Here is a 24,437-nt window from a genome sequence, read left to right as displayed (position 1 = left end):
GTCTTTAGAGTCACATCTTTCTCCGAAGCTTGCCTCATTGACTCGAAGGGTAAACACTGAAGAGCCTTTAATACTAGCCCCAGGTTCCAAGCCGGACAAGGGGCCCGCACGGGAGAGGACGGAGCCAAAGCACCCCTCTAAGAAACCATGCAATGTCCGGATGTGAAGCCAGGGAGAGGCCAGCGACCTTCCCCCGAAAACATGCCAAGGCTGCCACTTGAACACGCAGGGAATTATAGGCCAAGCCTTTTTGTATACCATCCTGCAAAAAGTCAAGTATCGGCGAGACAGAAGCCCGCATGGGTGTGATCGCTTTAGAAACACACCAAGCCTCAAACTGGCGCCAGATCTGAGCATAAGCAACGGAAATGGAACGCTTGCGGGCCTGCAAGAGAGTGGAGGTGACCTTGTTAGAATAGCCCTTGTCTCTCAATTGCGCCCTCTCAATAGCCATGCCGTAAGACCAAAACGGCAGGGATCCTCCATGGTTACCGGGCCCTGCGTCAACAGGTTCGGTACCAGAGGCAAAGGATTAGGAGCCTCCACCAGCATCCGCCGGAGGTCCGCATACCAGGGCCGCCTGGGCCAATCCTGGGCAATGAGAATCACCAAGCCCTGGTGCAGTAGAATTCACAGGAGTACTCGCCCTATCAAGGGCCAAGGCGGGAACACATATATAAGGCCCAGAGGCCAGGGTTGAACCAAGGCATCCAACCCCGTCGAGCGAGGATCTCTCCGTCTGCTGTAGAAGCACAGGACTTTGGCATTTGTGCTTGACGCCATCAGATCCACTACGGGCGTTCCCCATTTGGCACAGAGTTGAAGGAACACTTCGTCTGCCAACTCCCACTCCGCTGGGTCGATGTGGTGTCTGCTTAGATAATCAGCTTGCACGTTGCTCTGACCTGCAATATGAGTTGCTGACAGTAACTGTAGATGCAGCTCGGCCCAGTGGCAAATCTGAGCGGCCTGCGCGGCCAGTGCTCTGCATTGCGTTCCGCCTTGTTGATTTACATAGGCCACTGCCGTCATATTGTCCAACAGCACTCTGACAGCCAATCCCTCCAAGGTCGATTGAAAGGCCAGCAATGTCTGGAAAATTGCTTTTAACTCCAAGCGATTGATGGACCACTTCGATTCTTCGAGTGTCCACAGACCCTGCGCATGCCTCTCCTGGCAATGAGCTCCCCAGCCCTTCAGGCTGGCATCGATTACCACCAGGCACCAGTCGGGGAGTGCTAACGGCATTCCTCGCCGCAGCTTGCTGTCTGAGAGCCAACACTCCATGCTGAGTTGGGCCGCAGGGAGCCAACTGAATCTGCACTGATAATCCTTGGAAATGGGAGACCAACCTTGTAGCAAGGAACACTGCAGCGGTCTCATGTGCGCTCTCGCCCAAGGCACCACTTCTAGGGTGGCCGTCATCGACCCCAAGAGCTGGACAATGTCCCAAGCTCGCAGGCGAGGCATCCTCAGGAGCAGACGAACCTGGGTCTGAAGCTTGCACCTCCTTTGCTCGGGTAAAAAAACCAACCCAGAGGCCGTGTCGAATTAAACCCCCAAATACTCTAGAGATTGAGAGGGGGTCAGGTGACTTTTGGGTATATTGACGATCCAGCCCAGAGACTGCAGTACTGAGACCACTCTGGCTGTTACATGATGACTCTCTTCTGCAGAGACAGCTCTATGGAGCAGCTGGTGCAGGAGCCGACGAGAGAAGGAAAAATTCTAGACTTGGTCCTTAGTGGAGCGCATGATCTGGTGAGGGACGTTATGGTACTCGGGCCGCTTGATAACAATGATTATAATATGATCAGTTTTGATATCAACCTTGAAGTAACTATACACAGGAAGTGGAGTAGCCTAGTGGTTAGGGTGGTGGACTTTGGTCCTGGGGAACTGAGGAACTGAGTTCGATTCCCACTTCAGGCACAGGCAGCTCCCTGTGACTCTGGGCAACTCACTTAACCCTCCATTGCCCCATGTAAGCCGCATTGAGCCTGCCATGAATGGGAAAGCGCGGGGTACAAATGTAACAAAAAAATATATACATTAGCGTTTAACTTTAAAAAAGGAGACTATGATAAAATGAGAAGAACGGTGGAAAAAAAAACTTAGGGGGACAACTGAGAGGGTAAAAACTGTACAACAGTCATGGACGCTGTTCAAAAATACCATCCTGGAGGCCCAGGCCAAACATATTCCACAAATTAGAAAAGAAAGACAGAACTCCAAAAGACAGCCGGCGTGGTTGAAAAGTGAGGTGAAGGAAGCTATTAGGGCTAAAAGAAATGCCTTCAGAAAATGGAAGAAGGAACCGTCTGAAAATAACAAGAAGCAGCATAAGGAGTGTCAAAGCAAATGCAAGGCGCAGATAAAGAAGGCCAAGAGGGATTACGAAAAAAAGATAGCATTAGAAGAAAAAAGCATAGTAAAAGATTTTATCGGTATATTAAAAGCAGGAAGCTGGCAAAAGAATCGGTTGGGCCGCTGGATGACCGAGGGGTAAAAGGGGCGATCAAGGAAGACAAAGACGTAGCGGAGAGATTGAATGAATTCTTTGCTTCGGTCGTCACCGAGGAAGATTTGGGTGGGATATCGGTGTCGGACATGATATTTCAAGCGGACGAGTCGGAGAAACTTACTGACTTCACGGTAAACCTGGAGAACGTAATGGGGCAGTTCAGCAAACTGAAGAGTAGCAAATCTCCTGGACCGGATGGTATTCATCCTAGAGTACTGATAGAACTGAAAAATGAGCTTGCGGAGCTACTGCTAGTGATATGCAATTTATTCTTAAAATCGAGCATGGTACCGGAAGATTGGAGGGTGGCCAATGTAACGCCCATTTTTAAAAAAGGTTCCAGGGGAGATCCGGGAAATTATAGACCAGTGAGTCTGACATCGGTGCCGGGGAAAATGGTAGAGGCTATTATTAAAAACAAAATTAAAGAGCACATCCGAGGACATGGATTACTGAGACCGAGTCAGCACGGCTTTTGTGTGGGGAAATCTTGCCTGACCAATTTACTTCAATTCTTTGAAGGAGTAAACAAACATGTGGACAAAGGGGAACCGGTTGATACTGTGTATCTGGATTTTCAAAAGGCGTTTGACAAGGTACCTCATGAAAGGCTACAGAGGAAATTGGAGGGTCATGGGATAGGAGGAAAAGTCCTATTGTGGATTAAAAACTGGTTGAAGGATAGGAAACAGAGAGTGGGGTTAAATGGGCAGTATTCACAATGGAGAAGGGTAGTTAGTGGGGTTCCTCAGGGGTCTGTGCTAGGACCGCTGCTTTTTAATATATTTATAAATGACTAGTAAAAAAAGGCCGTTTCTGGAGCCAATGAAACGGGCGCTAGCAAGGCTTTCCTGTGGCCCCCTCCCCACCCGTCGTCGATGTGGGTGAATTGCTCCGCCTCGGCCCTCAACGTCATAATGTTTGACACGAGAGCGGGGCCCAGAGACTGTGATTTTCGAGGCTTTAGAGCTTCGAACATACGAACCTTGGCTTCAGTGACGTCAGCAGCCAATAGAATATTGAGGGTGAGTTTTATATATATAGATTTAAAGATGGGAGTAACTAGTGAGGTAATTAAATTTGCTGATGACACGAAGTTATTCAAAGTCGTTAACTCGCGACAGGATTGTGAAAAATTACAGAAGGACCTTACGAGACTGGGAGACTGGGCAGCTAATTGGCAGATGACGTTTAATGTGAGCAAGTGCAAGGTGATGCATGTGGGAAAAAAGAACCCGAATTATAGCTACTTCATGCAAGGTTCCACGTTAGGAGTTACGGACCAAGAAAGAGATCTGGGTGTCGTCGTCGATAATACACTGAAACCTTCTGCTCAGTGTGCTGCTGCAGCTAGGAAAGCGAATAGAATGTTGGGTATTATTAGGAAAGGTATAAAAAACAGGTGTGAGGATGTTATAATGCCGTTGTATCGCTCCATGGTGCGACCGCACCTTGAGTATTGTGTTCAATTCTGGTTGCCGCATCTCAAGAAAGATATAGTAGAATTGGAAAAGGTGCAGCGAAGGGCGACTAAAATGATAGCGGGGATGGGACGACTTCCCTATGAAGAAAGACTAAGGAGGCTAGGGCTTTTCAGCTTGGAGAAGAGACTGCTGAGGGGAGACATGATAGAGGTATATAAAATAATGAGTGGAGTGGAACAGGTACATGTGAAGTGTATGTTCACGCTTTCCAAAAATACTAGCACTAGGGGACATGCGATGAAACTACAGTGTAGTAAATTTAAAACAAATCGGAAAAACTTTTTCTTCACCCAACGCGTAATTAAACTCTGGAATTCGTTGCCGGAGAACGTGGTGAAGGCAGTTAGCTTGGCAGAGTTTAAAAAGGGGTTACGGTTTCCTAAAGGACAAGTCCATAAACCGCTACTAAATGGACCTGGGAAAAATCCACAATTCTGGGAATAACATGTATAGAATGTTTGTACGTTTGGGAAGCTTGCCAGGTGCCCTTGGCCTAGATTGGCCGCTGTCATGGACAGGATGCTGGGCTTGATGGACCCTTGGTCTTTTCCTAGTGTGGCATTACTTATGTACTTATGTACAGTGCGCTCTGATGAGCCAGTCGTCGAGGTACGGGTGAACCCGGATACCCTCTCGCCTGAGAAAGGTATCTACCACCACCATTACCTTGGAAAAGGTTTGGGGAGCTGTGGCAAGGCCCGAAACTGAAAGTGTTTTCCCAACACCGCAAACCGGACAAACCGTTGTTGCGGGGGCCAAATAGGGATGTGCAAGTAAGCTTCTTTCAGGTCCAGAGACGTGAGAAACTCTCCTGGCTGAACCGCCGCAATGACGGAGCACAGGGTTTCCATGTGGAAATGCCATACTTTGAGTGACTCGTTGACTTTCTTCAAGTCGAAAATGGGCCGAAAAGACCCACCTTTCGCGGTACCACAAAATAAATGGAGTAATGACCGCAGCTGCGTTCGGCGGGAGGTACGGGGATCACCGCTCCCAGGTGCAACAAGCCTTGCAAGGTCTCCTCTACCGCCGCTCGTTTGACGGCAGTGCCGCATCGGGACTCCAAAAACATGTCGCTCACCGGGGCAGTAAATTCCAATCTGTAGCCGTCTCTGATCAGGTCCAAAACCCACTGATCTGAGGTAATCTTTACCCACTCCTCGAGAAAGAGGGAATGACGTCCTCCAACTGCAGGAATCGAGGAGTGGGCCGGTGCACCATCATTGAGAGGGTCGCCCATAAACTCCAGGCCTTGAACCGGCCGCTGCAGAGCATTTGCCCGAGCGAAAGGAGTTCCTCTGTTGAAAACGGGCACGCGAAGTAAACCCAGCAGAACGCCCCGGGCGGTACCTTCTAGCTTCACGGAAGCGAGATCTGTAAGAGGAGGGAACCGCCTGACCCTTGGAAGAAGGCCTACCCTCTGGTAACCGCTGGGGTTTAGCATCCCCCAGGCCCTTGACAATTTTCTCCAACTCTTCACCAAATAGGAGAAGGCCCTGGAGCGGCAACTTCACCAACCTTTGCTTAGAGGCCATGTCAGTCGCCCAATGCCGTAGCCATAGAAGGCGGCGAGCGGCCACCGCCACAGACATCTGTTTAGCCGAGGCTCTGACTAGATCATAAAGGGCGTCAGCCAAAAAGGACAAGGCCGACTCTATCCGCGGTGCCACCTAAACAAGGGGCTTCGCTCCATCCCCAGGCTGTTCCACTGCCTGTTGCAACCAAGCGAGGCAGGCTCGAGCAGCATAACTGCACACAGACGCCCGTAAGGCTAGGCCTGAAATTTCAAAGGACCGTTTCATTGCTGATTCCAGCCGTCGGTCCTGCATGTCCTTCAGGGCGACCCCTCCCTCTACTCAGAGGGTAGTCTTCTTCGTCACAGCCGTGACTAGGGCATCTACTTTAGGCACGGCCAAGCGTGCCAAGTGCACAGGGCGAAAACTGTCTGATCTTCAAGGTTCTGAAAGGAAATGACCCTGAGTACCTGAAAAATAGGATGATCCTCCACACACCACCAAGGACACTAAGGTCCTCCCAAGGACTTTCACTAATCATACCCTCTCCAAAAGACATTACACAATGTGATACCCGCAAGCGAGCCTTCTCCGGAGTAGCTCCCACTCTGGAATGTACTGCCTGAGCTTCGCTTAACACAAGACTATCTCTACTTCAAGAAGCAGGTGAAAGCCTGGCTCTTCAACCAGGCCTTTAATGGAAGAAGTAACTAACTTGTCTTACTCACACAAGGAGTGACTTGGGCTGCATATATTACAGCAGGACATGTTTATCCATTCCTAGCTGAGATAATACTTAACCGTCTCTCCGTCCTCATGTGCAACTTTCTTTAAATCAGTCACCTTACTTTCTAACTCTTCCTATCTTACCTGTTACATCTTTGCTTTACCCTTCACTATCAATTATAATGCTCTATTAATTACGTATTGTGCTGACAAAGTAAGTAGTATACCATGCCATACTTTGTATTATTTGCATATTTTTACTGCTGTAATTGCCTATTGCTCATGTTTGACCTATTCTTACTGTACACTGCCTTGAGTGAATTCCTTCAAAAAGGCGGTAGGTAAATAAATAAATAAATAAATAAATAAATCTTGCTGATCTACTCAACATCCCACATACCTCGTATTCTCACACAATTACAGGTTTATTTGGACGCACTAATCAACTGGCTAACTGATCACAAGCTTGTACTCAACCCTTCTAAGACTGCTGTTTCCTGGATCACTGGCTTCCATTCTTCCCCAACTCTTACTCCAGTCCTCTTTAACAGACCTATACTACCAGTTGACTGCTTCCATTATCTCGTTCTTATCAGCTTTAAACTATCTTTTGAGCCCCATGTTACTAAACAAGGTTTCCTAACTCTGCAAAAATTCCGGTCCATTCATAATTACATTGACACCCCTTCTCTATACCTCGATTCATGCATTCCTGACTTCACGGATTGACTATTGCAACTCTGTTTACTCTAGTATCTCTAGAACTTCTCTCCGTCGGTTACAAGCTCTTCAGAATTCAGCAGTTCACCTTCCCTTAACAGCACACAAATTTGATCGTGTTTCCTCACTGCATTGGCTCCCCAATTTCTATCAGCCCAATTTTAAAATTTTCTGCCTGATCCATAAGGCTCTCTACATGGGATCCTCTTCCTCCCTGACTACCCCTAATCGTACCCTTAGGTCCTTAGATGCCAACTGTCTTGTTCTGCCCTTCCCTCACTTGGCCCATTATGAGTCCACTCGTTCCTCTGCCTTTTTTTTTCCATTGCCCCTAAAATTTGGGATGACTATCCCTCCCCCCCATCATGAGATCAGAACTCTTGTTTTCCAAATTTAAATCACTCCTAAAATTCACTTTTATCATTTAGCCTTTCAATCTGATCTCACCACTACTTGACAGCTAGCTCGTCAACCTGCAATCATAGTCTCAGGCCCCTCAGTATCCTCCTCCCTCTCGTGTGCTTGATTTCCTGTCTTATCTACTGATAGCGTTCCTTTTCTTTTGATATTTTACTGTTTTATTGCTCACCGCTGTGATCAATTGTGTTGCAACAGCAGTATATCAAATCTCCAATAAACTAATCAATAATATTTCCTCCCCACCCACTACCCTTTCACCCCAGACCTCCCAGCAACAACAGCTGAGCCAGAGCCGGGAAAGCCACAGCCCATGGCCAGCAGCGTGACCAGGAGTGATATAGAACTATTTTGGCTTATCGTGTTCACCAAGGCCGGGATCGGAGGAGCAGAGGGACACCTGGAAGCAGACTCCCAGCAAACATGGGCACCATCTCTCACCTGCCCAAAGCCTCTCTCTATAATGCCCCACCTCTTCTGACAGGACTTCCTATTTCCAGGGGGATACTAAAGTTGGTTTTTCACAGGGTGAGAGAAGCAGCAGGTAAATTTAGTATGGTGGAGAGGGAAGTAGAGCAATGCTGGATGAGGGTAAGAGACTTGCAGTTAACATGTGTTAAAAATTTTAATGTGCATTAAACATTTAAAGTGTTAATTGTGTTATTAACGCATTAAATGTGCAGCTCTAATATGTACATTAATGCATGTTATTGGACCCAACCAAGCCCCCACTGTCATCAATGGGCTCATTTACTTATTAAACACACAAAATGCTTTAAAAGACGTTAGCAATCAGGCCTTAAGTTTGGATTAACTCTCATTCTTCTGTCTGGGTTTGCGTTAATGCTGCTGTTATTATTGCCTCTGTCTGGGATAATGCTTATAAGATCTCCTTTGCTGGAGCTAATGTTTTCTATATAGGTAAGAAAGCTTTCCTGCTGTAGTTATTTGATCATTTCTGTTAAGAAGTTCGTAAGTGGATGCATTTATCTTTTAAGATATCCACCATTTTTTTTCCACTTTGTTGCTAAATTTCTCACCATAATAGGGTATATATCCGCTAACTTCTTTTGGACATCTTCCCTTAGTCAGGGGCTTTAAGTCAGTCCTTATCACACAAAAAAACAGTGTGATATCCCCTTGTCCCTGGAGATGCAGAATGGTCCACCTATGGAGAGCCCACACAAGTTACTACTCCAAACATGGGTTTTGTGAATCCATTTGAGGTCCTGACCCACAGTTTGGAATGCTCTGCTTTATGTCACACAAATCTCCTTGAGCATATGACTACTGCTAAAATATGAAATGAAATAAATACTTTAAGAACAGATGTAATTAAGTTCCTTCCACACTCAGAGGAACCAAAAACGCTTTTTTTTTTTTTTAAACCTGTAATATATTAGTGCATCTACTCAAACATATATTTGATGTGTTATTCTGGAGCCTAGAACTGATGACCAAGAAACCTTCTTTCAGATCATGTCAAAACACTGGAACATGATGCCTTATTTAATGAAGGTGATGAGCACATTTCAAACTCTTCAAAATAAAACCTGCTACACATGCTTTTAGCAAGCGATTAACAAATGTCTATGTAGCAAATGACAACTTTAAATGCCTATGTTTAAGATGCATAAACACCCATGTAGAAAAGCTGCCAACCCATATCCTCAATCCTTTATATCATCCCTGCCTCCTTCTGCCATATGGGGCCCAAGCTCATTGCACAGGACACTGCACAATTCAAACCACAAGTCTAGCCCAAAATGGTAGGAGGAAAAGATGTGTTATAGAACATTGCTTTCTTCCAACTGCTGGAGAAATGGAGGGAAAGAGGATTTCAAAGTGAGGAAAACCTCATGTGTTTCATTCCCATCCTGGCTCTGGTTGGTTTCCCACAGTTCCATGTGGCAAAGGTCAGATGCTGTGCCCTTTGTCACAGCATCACAAAAGTCCAGAATTTTAAATTTACAGCATTAAATATTGCTCAACTGCTTTAGAAAGCTAGGAAACATCAATATATATGGTGATTATTAAAAGAATTTAACCATGGATAACTTGCTGCCTGAAACAACTGTTTAGCACTAAAGTGCACAATCCCTGACAAGATGTTTGAGCAACTTTTGGAAAACACCGGAGAGGGAAACCAAAGTACACTCACACAGGAGGAAAGAAACAAAAGCACAAGGAGTCTTCAAGAAAGGGGGAGTCAACTCAAATTTTATTCAACACACACCCGACGCAGTCTGCAACTGCCCCTCCACTCACGGATTACAGCAGCTTCTCTCCAAATCCTGGCTGCTGCATGGGATTTCTGGCAATTGCCATTTTATCAAACCCCTGACACATGCAGTTTTGCTGAAACATGGACCGTGTCAAGTCTGTTGAATAAAATTTTAGTTGACATCCCCTTTCTTTAAGGCTCCTTATGTTTTTGTTTCTAAGCAACCTTTGGAACACTTGACAGTCCCAGCTATGTTAATACTCACAACATTTGTTATCTGATGTCACTTAGTTTAAACTACACAGTTCTCTAGTGAATAAGCAAACACTAAAAATGAACTTCTACTCACTTCCATTGTTTCCAACCACAAAGTTCACATTCGGTCCAAACTGAAAAGGACCAAGCATAGAATGGCACATAAAGTTTTTCAGTGAAATGCTTTCAATAATCCCAACTTCAGCCGTACTCTACAAAAAGAAGAAAGCTACATTAACACCATGAACTGGTAAACATATCAACCTAAAGGTTTCTTGTGACAAAGTCATTGCTAAACATCATTTCCACCAACATCTACTAGCAGCCTGCAACCAAGTCTATGTTCTTAGACAGAACAAACCTTTCACTGTCTGCATCAGACCCAGGTCAATGAGTCACTGTGACATGGAGTTGCTCTTTGACCAGAGAGGCTAAAGGAAAATAGAAGGGAGAAGTAACCTAGCGGTTAAATCAGTGGGCTAAGAACCAGAAAAGCTATGGTTCAAAACCTCCTTTACCCACTGATGCCCCTTGTGACCCTGAGCAAATCAATTTGCCCTTTACTGCCTCAGATACCAAGGAGAAAATATGCCTTACCTGATCTTATCAGCGGCTCTATTCTGAACGGACAGGTGTTATCCCTTCCCATCAACATGCGGAGGTAGAGAAAAGACTGAAATTTACCAATGACATCACCGGTAATATGCTGTGGTGGACCCTTGGAAGAGTCCAATATGCATCTGCCTAAGCAAGCAGATTGTCCCTTTGTAATGCACCCATGCCCCATCAACCACTGCAGCTACAATGTTAATCAAGCGAGCAGAACACCAGTGACACTCGCTAACTTGCATAAACCAGGATCACAGGAACCACATATTTTTTTTTATAACTCAGAAAAACAATGAAAGAAAGCACAGAGCACACTCGAAACACTGGGCGGGATTGCAGAACAGTGCCAGCGATTGAAGAAAAGAAATTATCAGGTAAAACAATTTCTCCTTTCTTAGTGTCAGCATCACTATTCCGCACAGACATGATGTACAGAAGCAGTCTACTGGGCGGGGAAAGATAAGGCCCCTTGAATGATGGCTCTGACCCCCATGTCCAACCCCTGCAAATTGCCCCAGGACGTAACTTGTGCCCTAATTGAGTGGGTCCTCAAACCCTGAGGCACCAGACGATTCCTGCAAATATAAGCAGCCTCAATAGCCACCTTGGTCCATCTCATAATGGAAGCCTTGGAGGCCTCCTGGCTCTTCAAGGACCATGGAACACCACAAAGAGGTGGTCAGAGACAAAAGTCATTCGTCATCTGCAAGTACCAGAGCAAAGACCTCTGGACATGCAGCTTCTGAAGCCTCCGGACCTCTGAAGATGGAACACTCGGCTAAAAAAAAAAGAGAGCAAGACAATTTCCTGATTCACGTGAAACACAGACACCACCTTCAGCAAGAAGGCTGGAACTATGCGCAGGGACACGAAGTCCTCCACAAAGGCAAGGTACGGATCTCTGCAGGATAAAGCCTGCAACTCTGATACTCCACTAGAAGAAGTGATAGGCACCAGGAACACCATATTGAGAGTCAAATCCTTGACCAAAGCAGAGTGTAGGAACTCAGATAATGCCCGAAGAACCAGACTGAGGTTCCAGAAGGGGAAGGAAGAATGCTGACAAGGACACAGAACAGCTTAGAGGGGCAAAGAAACAAGCGGGGAGAGGGGTGGGTGGCTTTCAGCAAGAAGGAGATTTTTTTTCAATAGCAAATTGCTATGATGCTGGCTCCACCTTCCTTCTGCAGCTCACTTGCCTTCCCTCAGGCTGCCCAAGATGATTTTGCTTGGGAATCTTCTCCTTGCTGAAAGCTTCCCCCCTAGCTGACATCATAAGGGCAGACAGCCAAATGGCTGTGGAAAGCCACTGTGATGTCAGCTGGGCGGGGGGGAATTTCAGCAAGGAGGAGATTTCCAAGCGAAAATCAGGGGCAGCCTTAGGGAAGGCAAATAAGCATAGGAGGAAGGTGGAGTCAGAATCAGAGCACTGTAGGAAAAAGGAGATGGGGGACAGTGGAGTCAGCAAGTACTGCAGGGGAATGGAGAGAGTACAGCCTGGGCATGGAAGAAAACATGGACAATTACCTAGAGACTGTTCTGCACATGTGCTAGGCTCTTTCCCTACCGAGCTGCTTGCTAAATTTACGTGAAGCTCATTTGCACGTGACTTCCTTTGCGCACTGCTTGCTATTTCCAACTTCTACCGTGGATCTAAAGGGACGCAGTTTTTAACAGGGACTTTTGAGCATTGACTCCTAAGATTACAAAGTGCTCCCAGGTAGAAGACTACCTACTGTATATCTGAAATTTTGTCTCTTCCTGAGCATGGGTTTAGATAAAGAAAATAATTATATCTAACAGACAAATCTTAACAAAGAAATGCTAGAGGAAGGGGAAGAATGTCTGGAGAAAATAATAGCAATGCAAGGATTTTATACATTATACTCTGCTTTGGTGGATTTATCTTTTAAGCAGTTAATCAAATACAAATTTTGAACCTAACCTGAAAACAAATAGGCCAAAACAAAAAAGTCCAAGCTAAACACTTTTTTTGTTAAATGAGAACTTCAAAAAGCAAATACATTAAACAATACAGTACAAGCAAAAATGTGGAGGGGGGTGAGGGGAGAAAAAACCTTGAAATACGGACAGAACAAAAGAACATTTCCTTTTGTATTTCTCAATACTTCTATAATCATGAATTTTGAAATTAGAAAAAAAAAATAACTAAAAACAAAAAAGTGAGACAAAAAACTACTTTTGCTAAAGAAATTTTCATATGCATCCAAATTCTTTAAAAGTGTTTCTACCCTGTTGTAGACTATTTATTTTTTTTAAAGGTTGCCCTTCTCGAGAACACACAGATCCTACTAATTATTTGCTCTTAAAGGCAAAAGGGACCTGGAGACATGACAAAACTTTAGCTGTTTCAAAAAAAAAAGAACAAAAAAACCCCCTGTACTTTACCAATGGAACAGCATCCCCCCCCCCCCCCCCTACACACACACATACTTCGAGGTATTTCTACTAATGGGTATTGTGTCCTAACACATGCTTAGCATGCATGCGTTAACATGCTATTTAGTTTTTTGCATTTATTATCGAGAGGGGGCGTGTTAGGGGAGGAGAAATAACATTGATGCACTATCCTGCTAGTGCGTTCTGATTACTGCGTCCATAACTTCCTTGTAATCAAGCAGATGAAGCCATTACGTATGGGTTGTGTCCATCAACCAGCAGGGGGCGATAGAGAGCACTCAACTTTTCACAGTGCCTCATGGCCAGCTAGCTCCACTGCCTCTTCAGTATTCTCTATCTCCCCAAGCAGGGTGGCTGCAGCTTCTTCGAGCCTGGGGGTGGCTCCTGGCTTGCCAGTTGTTAGCCGGGGTGTTAGAGGCTATAGCAGCTTCACTTTGAAGGCACATAGGTCAGCCCTTTCCCTGCCTTACCCATGCCCCGTGGATGTGGACATATTAGCTTGCTTTTCCCTGTCCTTTCTCACTCAGTGGATGCAGGCACATTGGGTCGCCTTTCCTTGCCTTTCCCACTTATCTGAGCTTCCGGAGTGTTTTTATTTACCTCTGCTTTCCTCACAGCGTTAAAAAAAAAAAAAAAAAGAGGTTTTTTTCTTGAGATTCTTCTGCAGGACCGGAGCTGTGATACTCGGTCTAGTGAGGTAAGAGTGTTTTCTGACTCCTCCGGGTGGGCCCGCGATCGGGACGTTTTTGGCGCGAACCGCCATTTTTAAATTTTACTGCAGTTTTCGGCGATGGCTGCGGAGACTGTAAAACGCTGTTCTAAATGTGGCAAGCGCAAATCAGCAGCGGGGCTCTGTAATTCGTGCTGTTCAGACGGTAGAGCCAGCCCGAGCATGGCGACCGGCGATCTGTTGCGCTCTGAGCTGGCAGCGGACGTCATTTTGGATTTTCCACATGGCGCGGCCATCGTTGCGACGGAGAGCCCTGAATCCGGGGGAGGGTCCTCTGACTGAGGCTAATAATAGAGCTGATAGCCCTGGGCAGGATCTGGGCGGTCAGGGAGCGTTTTTCTCCCCTGATTTTGTTTTAATGCTGCATAGGGCATATATGCTTAAAAGAGCTCTTCCACAGGGATCTTCGGACCCTCTGCCTGCCCCCCCGTTGGATCCTGGCCTTTTGGAGTTGGCTTTGCCTGTTTCTTATCCTCCTGATAAACGCAGAAGGGCTAATTCCCCTTCTGAGTATGGCGCCCCCCCCCCCCCTTTTCTCCCCCATGGTCGGGCTATGAGGATTCTGAGGGGTCTGGCAGAACTTCTTGGGCTGAGGAGCCAGAGTTGGGTGCAGAATTGCCACAGGAGCTTGATGATCTGTCTGCGGTGAAGATTTTCCACCGCGAGGAGCTGCCAGCGCTTATTTCAGATGCCTTACAAGCCCTCTCGATTGAAGATCCTGGGAGTGGCACAGCCTCCTCTGTTAATCCAAGGATGGCTAGTACCAGAAAGCCTGCTCGAGCCTTTCCCTTTGCATGACTCCATCCAAGAGCTTATTTCAGCTCAATGGGCTGACCCCGAGGGACCTTTGAAGGTTGCCAGGGCTATGGGGCAATTATACCCTCTGAGTGAGGAACATTTGGCTCGCTTTGCAATGCCTAAAGTGGATGCCTGGAGTTGAAAGCGGTGTTTCTGGCTCTTCTGGCCTTTCAAGTGACCCTAGAAGGATTGGCTGTCCGGGTGATGTCAGACAACACGACAGCAGTGGCCTACATAAATCGACAAGGCGGCACTCAGTGCAGAGCTCTAGCCGCGCAGGCCGAACAAATTTGCCATTGGGCCGAGCTGCATCTACAGTCCCTGTCAGCAGCTCACATTGCAGGTCAGAGCAACGTGCAAGCTATCTAAGCAGGCATCAGATCGATCCAGCGGAGTGGGAACTAGCAGACGATGTATTCCTGCAGATATGTGCCAAATGGGGCAAGCCAGTGATGGATCTTATAGCGACCAGTTCCAATTCCAAAGTCCCGTGCTTCTTCAGCAGACGGAGGGATCCTCGCTCTGCCGGGTTGGATGCCTTGGCTCAACCCTGGCCCCTGGGCTTGCTGTATGTCTTCCCTCCGTGGTCCTTGATAGGGCGAGTGCTCCTGCGGATTCGGCTGCATCCAGGAGAAGTGGTGCTCATCGCCCCGGATTGGCCCAGGAGGCCTTGGTATGCGGACCTCCGACAGATGCTGTTGGAGGCTCCCTTTCCGTTACCTCTGGTTCCGCACCTGTTGTCACAGGGTCCGGTGGCCATGGAGGACGCCTGCTGCTTTGGTCTTATGGCATGGCGATTGAGAGGGCGCAATTGAGAGATAAAGGCTACTCAAATAAGGTAATTTCCACTCTCCTGCAGGCCCGTAAGCGCTCCACTTCCGTGGCTTATGCCAGGATTTGGCGCCAGTTTGAAGTCTGGTGTGTTTCAAGAGCGCTTTCTCCGTTGCGGGCTCCTGTCTCGCCAATTCTGCGGGTGCAAGTGGCAGCATTGGCCTCCCTGCGTGGCAAGGTTGAAGGCGTGTCCTTAGCTGCTCATCCAGATGTGGCACGATTTCTTAGACGGGTGCTTCGGCTCCGTCCTCCCGTGCAGGCACCTTGTCCAGCTTGGAACCTGGGGTTAGTATTGAAGGCCCTTCAAGGGGCTCCCTTTGAACCGCTTCAGCGTGCTTCAGAGAAAGATTTGACACTGAAGGCCGTCTTTTTAGTGGCCATTACCTTGGCGACACGGGTGTCAGAGCTCCAGGCGCTGTCCTGAAGAGACCCTTTTCTGCAATTCTCAGAGTCAGCGGTCACGGTTCGGACCGTGGCTTCCTTCATGCCTAAGGTAGTTTCAGCGTTTCACCTAAACCAGCCTGTTTTTCTTCCCTCCTTTGTTGCGGAGGAGTTTCCAGATTCATTTGGGCAGTTGCACCTTTTGGATGTGCGCAGGTCTCTGTTGCAGTATCTGCGAATTACAAATTCTTTCAGGACCTCTGATCATCTTTTGTGCTGTTTGCAGGTCCTCGCAGAGGGTCTTCAGCGTCTAAAGCCACTATTGCCCGTTGGCTCAAAGAAGCTATCTTTTCAGCATATCTGCTGTCTGGCCGGGCTCCGCCTGAAGCCTTTAAGGCACATTCCACAAGAGCGATTTCCTCTTCCGGGGCAGAAACTGGAGCACTATCTCTTCATGAGATTTGCAGTGCTGCAACATGGGCTTCTAAGCTCTCTTTCGCCCAACATTACAGGCTGGGTGTGGCTGCCAGGAGGGATGCGCATTTTGGAGCACAGGTGCTAGCGCGTGGTGTGACTTGTTCCCACCCTATTTAGGGATTGCTTTGTTACATCCCATACGTAATGGCTTCATCTACTTGATGACAAGGAAGGGAAAATTAGGTTCTTACCATGATAATTTTCTTTCCTTTAGTCATAGCAGATGAAGCCATGAGCCCTCCCTGTATGATTGTCTGTATTGCAGTGATTCTGATTTTAAGTGCTGTTCTTGTTTCCTGAAGTTATATTCCTTCCTTGGGGAGTCGAATAACAGTCTTCAGGATTCTTGTTACAGTGATAGGAGGATGAGTTCATTCCCTCCAGTTCATGTTTTGGGAGGATGAGTTTATTCCCTCCATGAGGATGAGTTCATTCCCTCCTTTTGTTGAGTTTATGCCCTTGTTAAGGGGCCATCGTTCACTGTGAGGAAAGTTCATGTTATTCCCATTGCGGTTTGCCATACTGCTTTGGAAGCTTCAAATACTGAACAGGCAGTGGAGCTAGCTGGCCATGAGACACTGTGAAAAGTTGAGTGCTCTCTATCTCCCCCTGCTGGTCGATGGACACAACCCATACATAATGGCTTCATCTGCTATGACTAAAAGAAAGAAAATTATCATGGTAAGAACCTAATTTTCCCATAAGTGTTCTTAAGGCCTCCCCATTAATTAAGAACATAAGACAAAAAGAGTTGCCTCCCAGTATCCTGCTTCCAGTGGTCAATCCAGGTCACGAGTACTTGGCAAGATCCGAAAATAGTAAAGTAAATGTTATGCTGCTTTTTTTTTCATGTTGCGCATGCTCATGCTATAATTAGCACATGACCTGAAAGAGAAATACTGGAAATTGCCCTATTTCCATAGCACGCCAGAAATGCGCGTAGCAAGTCCCGAATTAGCACATGCTAAGCCCATTTACTAGTGCACTTTAAAAGACCAAGGGGTATGTCTACAATATTTTCAGACAGTGCCACATCCTTGCTCTTTATTCTACTCTCCTTGTAGAAAGAACGATGGATAAGAGTGATCAATCACAGCATCACTAGACACAGCTGTCTTTGAATTAATAGATTGTGTGATCCTTTTAGAGATGTAGGAGGTTGGGCTTAGGTTTAGGAGTCTGTCAAAATGGAAGAAAGGCAAGGCATCTGTTACAAATGCTTTGTTTATTTTAATAACTACAGTAAAGTTGGATTGCTGCGTTCCTCATGTTCTCCTTTATTTAATATCTTCCTTCAATCACTGTAAGGTTGATTTGATCATTAGGACTGAAAGTTTATTGTTATATGAATTATATTTAAATCACTGTTCCAGTTATGAAAAAAAAAAAGAGAAAGCAAGTGTCAGTTCAGCTGAGGGTGTAAACAGATAAGTGGTACTTATCTTTGTTAAGACAAATTATGGGGATTAACATTGGTAAAAATGGAGATCAAAACCTGAATGGTGTAGGTGGATTCTGTAGATACTCCCAAATCCTAATTTCATTTCCCACAGGTGAGTTTTGACAATGGGGTTACTATGGAAATGGGCTATGGGTTTACTGAAGTATTGCATAATGGTCTCTTTGAAATGGAGTGCAAAGATTACTTTTAAAACTTTTTAAAGCTATAACTCTGCAGAACCAACATCCCCAGACACCTTGGAGACACTTGGATGCACAGTTGAGGCATGTGAAAATCAAAGCCCAAACAAACCAGGGAATACTGATCACACCTTTACAGATGCAAACCAAATGGGGATAATAAACCTCTCGAACCATCAATTATCACAGCAAGAGGTCTCGGTGTTATCCAAAGGGCTCTCATTCTGCCCGTCCAGGGAACTAGATGTAATCCAACTACACTCAGACCTAGAGGAATTCTTTAGAAAAATGCGCCTTAAAACACATTTCTATAATAAAGGGACACCAAACAGACCGGAATACAGTCTTAAACAAAAGAACACTTATTTCACCCCACAGGAGGGACAAAACTACAAGCTGGATAATTACATAGAAAGTTTCAGACATAGGGTGAAATCCCAACTTTCCAACAAACAAAAGAGAATCCTGTACAATCTTACCCCACCAGAAAGAGCGGCCATAAGAACCCTACAAACTAACGAACGCATTATCATCAAACCCGCAGACAAAGGAGGCGCAGTGGTAATTATGGACATACAAAAATACATTGAAGAGGGGCACAGACAGCTCTCAGACAATAAATACTACAGGAAACTAACTGAGGACCACACACAGGATTACACAAAACAGCTGAAATACCTTATCAAAACATTTCCTACACAAGCGCAACCTCACCTGAAGAAACTCATACCAAATCAACCTTCCGTGGGCACATTCTACATGCTACCCAAGATCCACAAACCGGGGAAACCCTGGCAGACCAATCATATCAGGTATTGGCACACTCATGGAAGAAATATCTGGATTCATAGAGGGAATTCTGAAACCTCTCATACACAAAACTAACAGCTTCATACAAGACACCACAGACTTTCTGAATAAATTGAAAAATATCAAGCAACTACCACCTAACACCCTTCTGGTCATGATGGATGTAGAATCACTATACAGCAACATTCCACATGCTGATGGCATAGCTGCATGTGGAAGACTCCTAAAAAAATCCACACTGGACCATCAATATTCACCAGAAACTATTACAAAATTAATCAAATTCATTTTAACTCACAACTACTTCCACTTTAACAATATCTATCTGCAAATAATGGGCACTGCGATGGGCACCAGGACAGCACCCCAATATGCCAACCTTTTTATGGCTGAGCTGGAAGAGACATTTCTGAATACACACCAGACCAAACCTCTAAAATACTACCGGTACATCGATGACATTTTTATGATTTGGACGGAGGGTGAAGAAACTCTGAAACAATTTTATTCTGCCTTCAATACATACCATCCTACAATCAGATTCAAAATTGACTACTCCCCAGAAAAAGTCAATTTTTTGGACACCACGGTCTCAATCAGTGATGGCTGTATACAAACATCTATATAAAAGAAACCCACAGACAGATGCAGCTACCTCCACAACTCCAGCTTCCATCCTTCACATACAAAAAGATCCATCATTTACAGCCAAGCCACAAGATACCACCGTATCTGCTCTGACCCAGGGGACAGAGACAGACACCTTAAAAGCCTGACTGAATCCTTCAAACAGAAAGGCTACAACCCCAAAATAATCTCCAAGAATATTGCCTCCTCCCTCAAAACACCCAGGGAGAATCTGCTACAGTACTAAAAGAAAAAATCCACAGACAGAATCCCGCTTGTAGTGACATACAATCCAGAGCTGGAAAAACTGAGGAAAATCATAAGAGATCGACAACCTATACTCCAGGAGGATGAATTACTGAAAGAGATATTCCCATCAACACCAGTACTGGCCTTCCGACAGCCACCCAATTTAAAACACAAGCTAATCCCAAGATGGCGACATGCTGAATGCTAACGTTGGAGCTCTCTGCTAACCTGTTGAGCTTAACCTATTTTCCTTTAAAAAAAAATGCCTCATACTAAACGTAAGGGGAAAGTAGCAACCTCGGCTACTAAAACCTCTTCTCCGGTTCAACAGTCTATTGAGAGATATACCACGAAGCAACCTACCTTGGAGCCTGGAAGGGGCCCTGCTGTTTCCATCGGTGAAGACTCCTTTGGCGACTTGGGGCTTGAGGTTACACTCTCCCCTCCAGATCTTCATCCACCGCCGATTCCCGAAGAACGCCTACTCTGGCGAACCCTATCTGACCCGGAAGAGGTCGATGCGGTTTCGAATAGAGGAACAGATGCGGCGGTTTCTGAAGGCAGCCTGATGGCAACGGCTAAACATCTTACCCCGATTTGTAGGGAGAATACGGCTGTGACTCTCGAGAGCATTTGGACGGCTCTTCAGAGAGTAGAGTTAACGGTGGCCAATTCCGCTAAGGAAATCAAAGATTTAGTAAGTACTGTTGCAACGCTATCCCAGACTTTTACAATAGCACAGCAGGAAACAAGAGAACAAATGGAGGGCCTTAAATTGGAAGTAAAAAATATGAAAGAAGTCTCCGTAACACTTGTTAAAGAAAATATGGCGACACAACGAAGATTAGAATTGTTAGAAAACTTCAATCGGAAATTAAATCTTAGACTCTTGAATTTCCCGAAAGAAATGGGTATTAACCCCTTGGATGCATTTAAATTATACTTGCAGGAGGTTTTAAATTTTCCCCAAGACTCTATTCCACCTTTGAATAAAGCATATTATATTACTTCAAAAAAAATACCCCCAGCAACTATACAAGCAACTCCAAAGGAAATTCAGGAAGACTCTTTGAATATTACTAACATACTAGAGACTACTTTAAATGTGAACTCTGAAAGGTCTACTCTAATTGTTTCTTTTGTTTTTCAGCAAGATTTAGATGCAGTATTACGATTATACTTTAAAAAAATGCAAACAATGTTTAGGGGTAAAAGAATCTGGATATATCCTGATGTAACAAAACATACTCAAGAAAGGAGGAAGTTGTTTTTAACTTTAAGATCAGAAGTTATATCTTTAGGGGCCTCCTTCTATCTTAATTACCCCTGCAAATGTGTTATAAAATATCAGGGATTGAAATACATTTTTTACCAACCCGAGCAACTTAAAGTTTTTCTGAATACGAAGAAATTGACCAACCGTTAACCTATTGAAGATAATTATAATTGTATGTATTAGATAGGTCAGCATGTTAAGCAAATTTCTACTTTACGATTGTTTCTTTAATTTTAGTCTTCAGATGTGGTAGATCCCCCCCTATTTGTGGTCTAAAGAAGATAAAAATCTTTTCCTTTGATTTACTTTAGGGAAGGGATGTCTTTCTCATATAATATAATTCTGTTTGTATTTCATGTTAAAGGTAATAATGAATATTTCTTTAATTTCAGTCTTCAGATCAGGTAAAAGAAGATAAAAATTTTTTTTTCCTTTGATTTATTTTATGGGAAGGGATATTGTTTCTCATATAATATAATTCTGTCTGTATTTCCTGTCAAATGTAACAATAGTTTAATTTGATTAAAATAAAAATATAAATTAAAAAAAAAAATTAAAAAAAAAAAAACACAAGCTAATCAGAAGTAAACTTCCATCACAGACTGAAAAGGAACAGAAGGGCACACTTCCCTGTAATTTATCCAGTTGCAAACTATGCCAAAATATTTCACAGGACCCCAAAGTCATCCACAAAGGAAAGATATTCAACATAAAGGGATCTTTCACTTGCTCATCTTCCAATGTGGTATATATCATTCAGTGTAAAAAATGTAACGAAGGATGCTATATTGGAGAAACAGGCCAGATGCTTAAGACAAGATTCAATTTACATAGACATCATATGAACAATACTGGTGCCAGCAGGGTTCCCACGCCTGTTGGTCAACATTTTACAGGACCAGGACACTGTACCAGTGACATCACAGTGAGAATCCTGAAAGGTAACTTTAAAACCATACAAGAACGTAAGACCTTTGAAGTCAGAATGATTGAATATTTTAACACCCAACAGAAAGGACTTAACAAGGATCTGGGGTTTCTAGCCCATTATAAACCATAAAGCTGTATGTCTCTGTTGATCACCCTCCCCTCACCTATCCACACCCATCCTGTTAGAATATCAATGATATGCTTTGATGTCCCAATGCATACTTCCTACCCACCCCCCTCCTCCCACCCTGTCAGACTGTCATAGTAATGCTTGAATGTTTTCACTTATATACACTGTCAGCTAGCACATTTGCTTATTTCCGATCTGAGGAAGAAGGGCAACCTTCGAAAGCTAATCAAGAAATGTATTAAGTTATGTCCAATAAAAAAGGTATCATCTTATTTTCTTTTCCATGTTTTGTTTGATTTCTATTGATAATTTTAAAACTAAAAAAGGCTGCAATGAGAACCGTAATGTAGGGCCTTATTTCCCACCTTTATTATTGTAAAAGTGTGTGTCTGGTATTGTATGAAATGTTACGGGGGAGGGGGGGGGGGTATGTACAGACTAGAAGTCTCAGGTTGAGCCAGATTAGTTTGCAGGATATACCATTATTTACAGCCAAGCACAGGCAATCTCAGTACCTGCCCTTCAAAACATGGAATACACTCCCGCTGGATACTGAACATTTAGAAAAAAAAAAAAAAAAAAGATAAAAAACGAAAAAAATTTAATCTGATAACTATTTTTCCCTTTAGTTGAACTTCTGCGGACAACCAACCTCACCCGGATATGTTCTCTTCGGCTCAGGGTGGGCCTCTGGATTCATCTGCTGCAACTAAAGGGAAGAAAATTATCGGGTAAGATAAAAATTTTTCAATCCTTAGCACCAGCAGCAGATGAATCCAGAGACAGGTTGGATGTAGCAAAACAGTACCTACACAGGGTGAGGAGCCAAAACTCCCACCGTCAGCTCAGATGCTCCACACACCACCTCCGCACGAGCAGCCACATCCACACGATAATGCTTAACAAAAGTATACGCCTAAGCCCAAGTCGCCTCCCTATAAATTTCATCAGAAGCCACCAGAAGAGAGTCAGTCCTACAGGTGGGATATGTCCCACAACGACATGCAGAAGAGAAAGCCTCCTTAACCCAATGAGAGATCATAGCTTTGGAAGCCGCTTCACCAAGGCCCAGAAAAAAGGCACAAACGGGTGGTCCGAACGACGAAATTCATTTGTAGCAGATACAGCAACAGAACACACTGTACATCCAGTAAATGCAACCAGCAAAAATTATCTGGGTACTGTTCCCTCCAAAAAGAAGAGAGATTCAAATGAAAGGTCCAAACCACCTTGGGAAGGAAGGACAGCACTGTACGCACCGTAAACCCCGCCTCGGAGAGAGAAAGAATTCCCTACAAGATGGAGTCTGAGCCCCAACACCCTCAGAGCAGATGAGAGCGCGACCAGAAACACAGACTTCAGAAGGCGCCCCTTGCAACGAACAAAGGACCAAATTAAGGTTCCATGCCAGTCCTGGCCGAGAAACTGGTTGGCGCAGTCAAGTCACCCCTTTAAGGAAACAGAGCACGCATGGATAATACGCCAGGGAGGAACCAGACACGCGACCACGATAACAGGAAGTGCTGCCATTTGCACACGCAAGGAGCTGACCTCTAAACCCTTTGTTAAGGCCAGAATCTGTGATACTGAAGCATGAAAGGAAGACCAAGCTCTGGCACAAAAGAAACTCTCAAATACATGTCAAACCTGCACATATGCCACTGGTGTAGACTGCTTCTTAGACTGAAGAAAGGTTGAAATAACCTCCTCCGAGTACCCTTTCTTCCCTAATCTCTACCACTCAAGAGTAAGAACAAAGGGGGAGGGATCCTCCCTGATTAGAGAACCCTGATGCAGGAGCCTCCAGGGAGGTGGAAAGGCCAATCCACAGTCACTAAATCTGTGTACCACAGGTGTTTAGGCCAGTCTGGTGAAATGAACAGCACCCTGCCCTAATATTGCCAAACATCACGTAGGATTCACTCAATCAGCGGCCATGGGGGAAAGACGTACAGAAGTCCGGACTCCAGCCATGGCTGAAGCAGAGTGCTTATTCCCTCTGACCCAAGTCCTTTCTCCTGCTGAAAAACCTGGGGGTCTTTGAACTGCAATGGGTCGCCATCAGGTCCATCACTGGGACTCCGGGGTGATCAAGTGGAAGACCTCCTCAGTTAGCTCCCACTCCCGCGGGTGCACATTGTGCCAACTGAGGAAGTTGGCCATCACATTCTCCACTCCCGCTATGTGGGCCGCCGAGAGCTGTGACAGATGACACTCTGCCAACTGCAGGAGCAAATCTGCCTCCAGAACCAGAGCGGAGTTGCGAAGAGATACAGCCACCGCATAACAGCTACATACCGCAGCTCGCATAGCCAGAGCAGAGATCTCAAAAGAAACCTTTAAAGTAGATTCAAGCTTGCTGTCCCAAATGTCCTTGAGCGCTACCCCCTTCCACCGGTAAGTCTTTTGTGACCACCGCCACCAAGACATCCATCTTAGGCGGCACCAAGCAATCCAGCTCTTCCTGAGCCATGGCGAGACATTATCTTGAAAACTCGGAGGCTAGAATCCAGAGTAGTCCACTGAGGAGAAATAAGCACCTGTATCACCTTATGGACCGGAAAGGCCTTCGGCAGACTGCGTGTACTAGCCTAGTACACCACGCAAGGCTTTAAGTAATGAAGGCCAGGAGTTCCTCCTTCAGGCAAAACTCTCCCTTCTTC

At 45.2% G+C, this 24,437-nt stretch overlaps 1 protein-coding gene across 1 annotated transcript in view; it reads right to left on the bottom strand.

Moving 5' to 3' along the window:
- Positions 1–24,437, bottom strand: part of SMC6 (structural maintenance of chromosomes 6) — a 413,908-nt gene that overhangs the window by 370,659 nt on the left and 18,812 nt on the right. Inside the window, 1 exon segment of the mRNA XM_030198844.1 lies at positions 9,959–10,076. Within this exon segment, the coding sequence (XP_030054704.1) occupies positions 9,959–10,076 (118 nt within the window).

The sequence above is a fragment of the Microcaecilia unicolor genome, chromosome 3 (genome assembly GCF_901765095.1).
Source record: "Microcaecilia unicolor chromosome 3, aMicUni1.1, whole genome shotgun sequence".
Taxonomy (NCBI): domain Eukaryota; kingdom Metazoa; phylum Chordata; class Amphibia; order Gymnophiona; family Siphonopidae; genus Microcaecilia; species Microcaecilia unicolor.
This window is presented reverse-complemented; position numbering and strand designations above follow the sequence as displayed.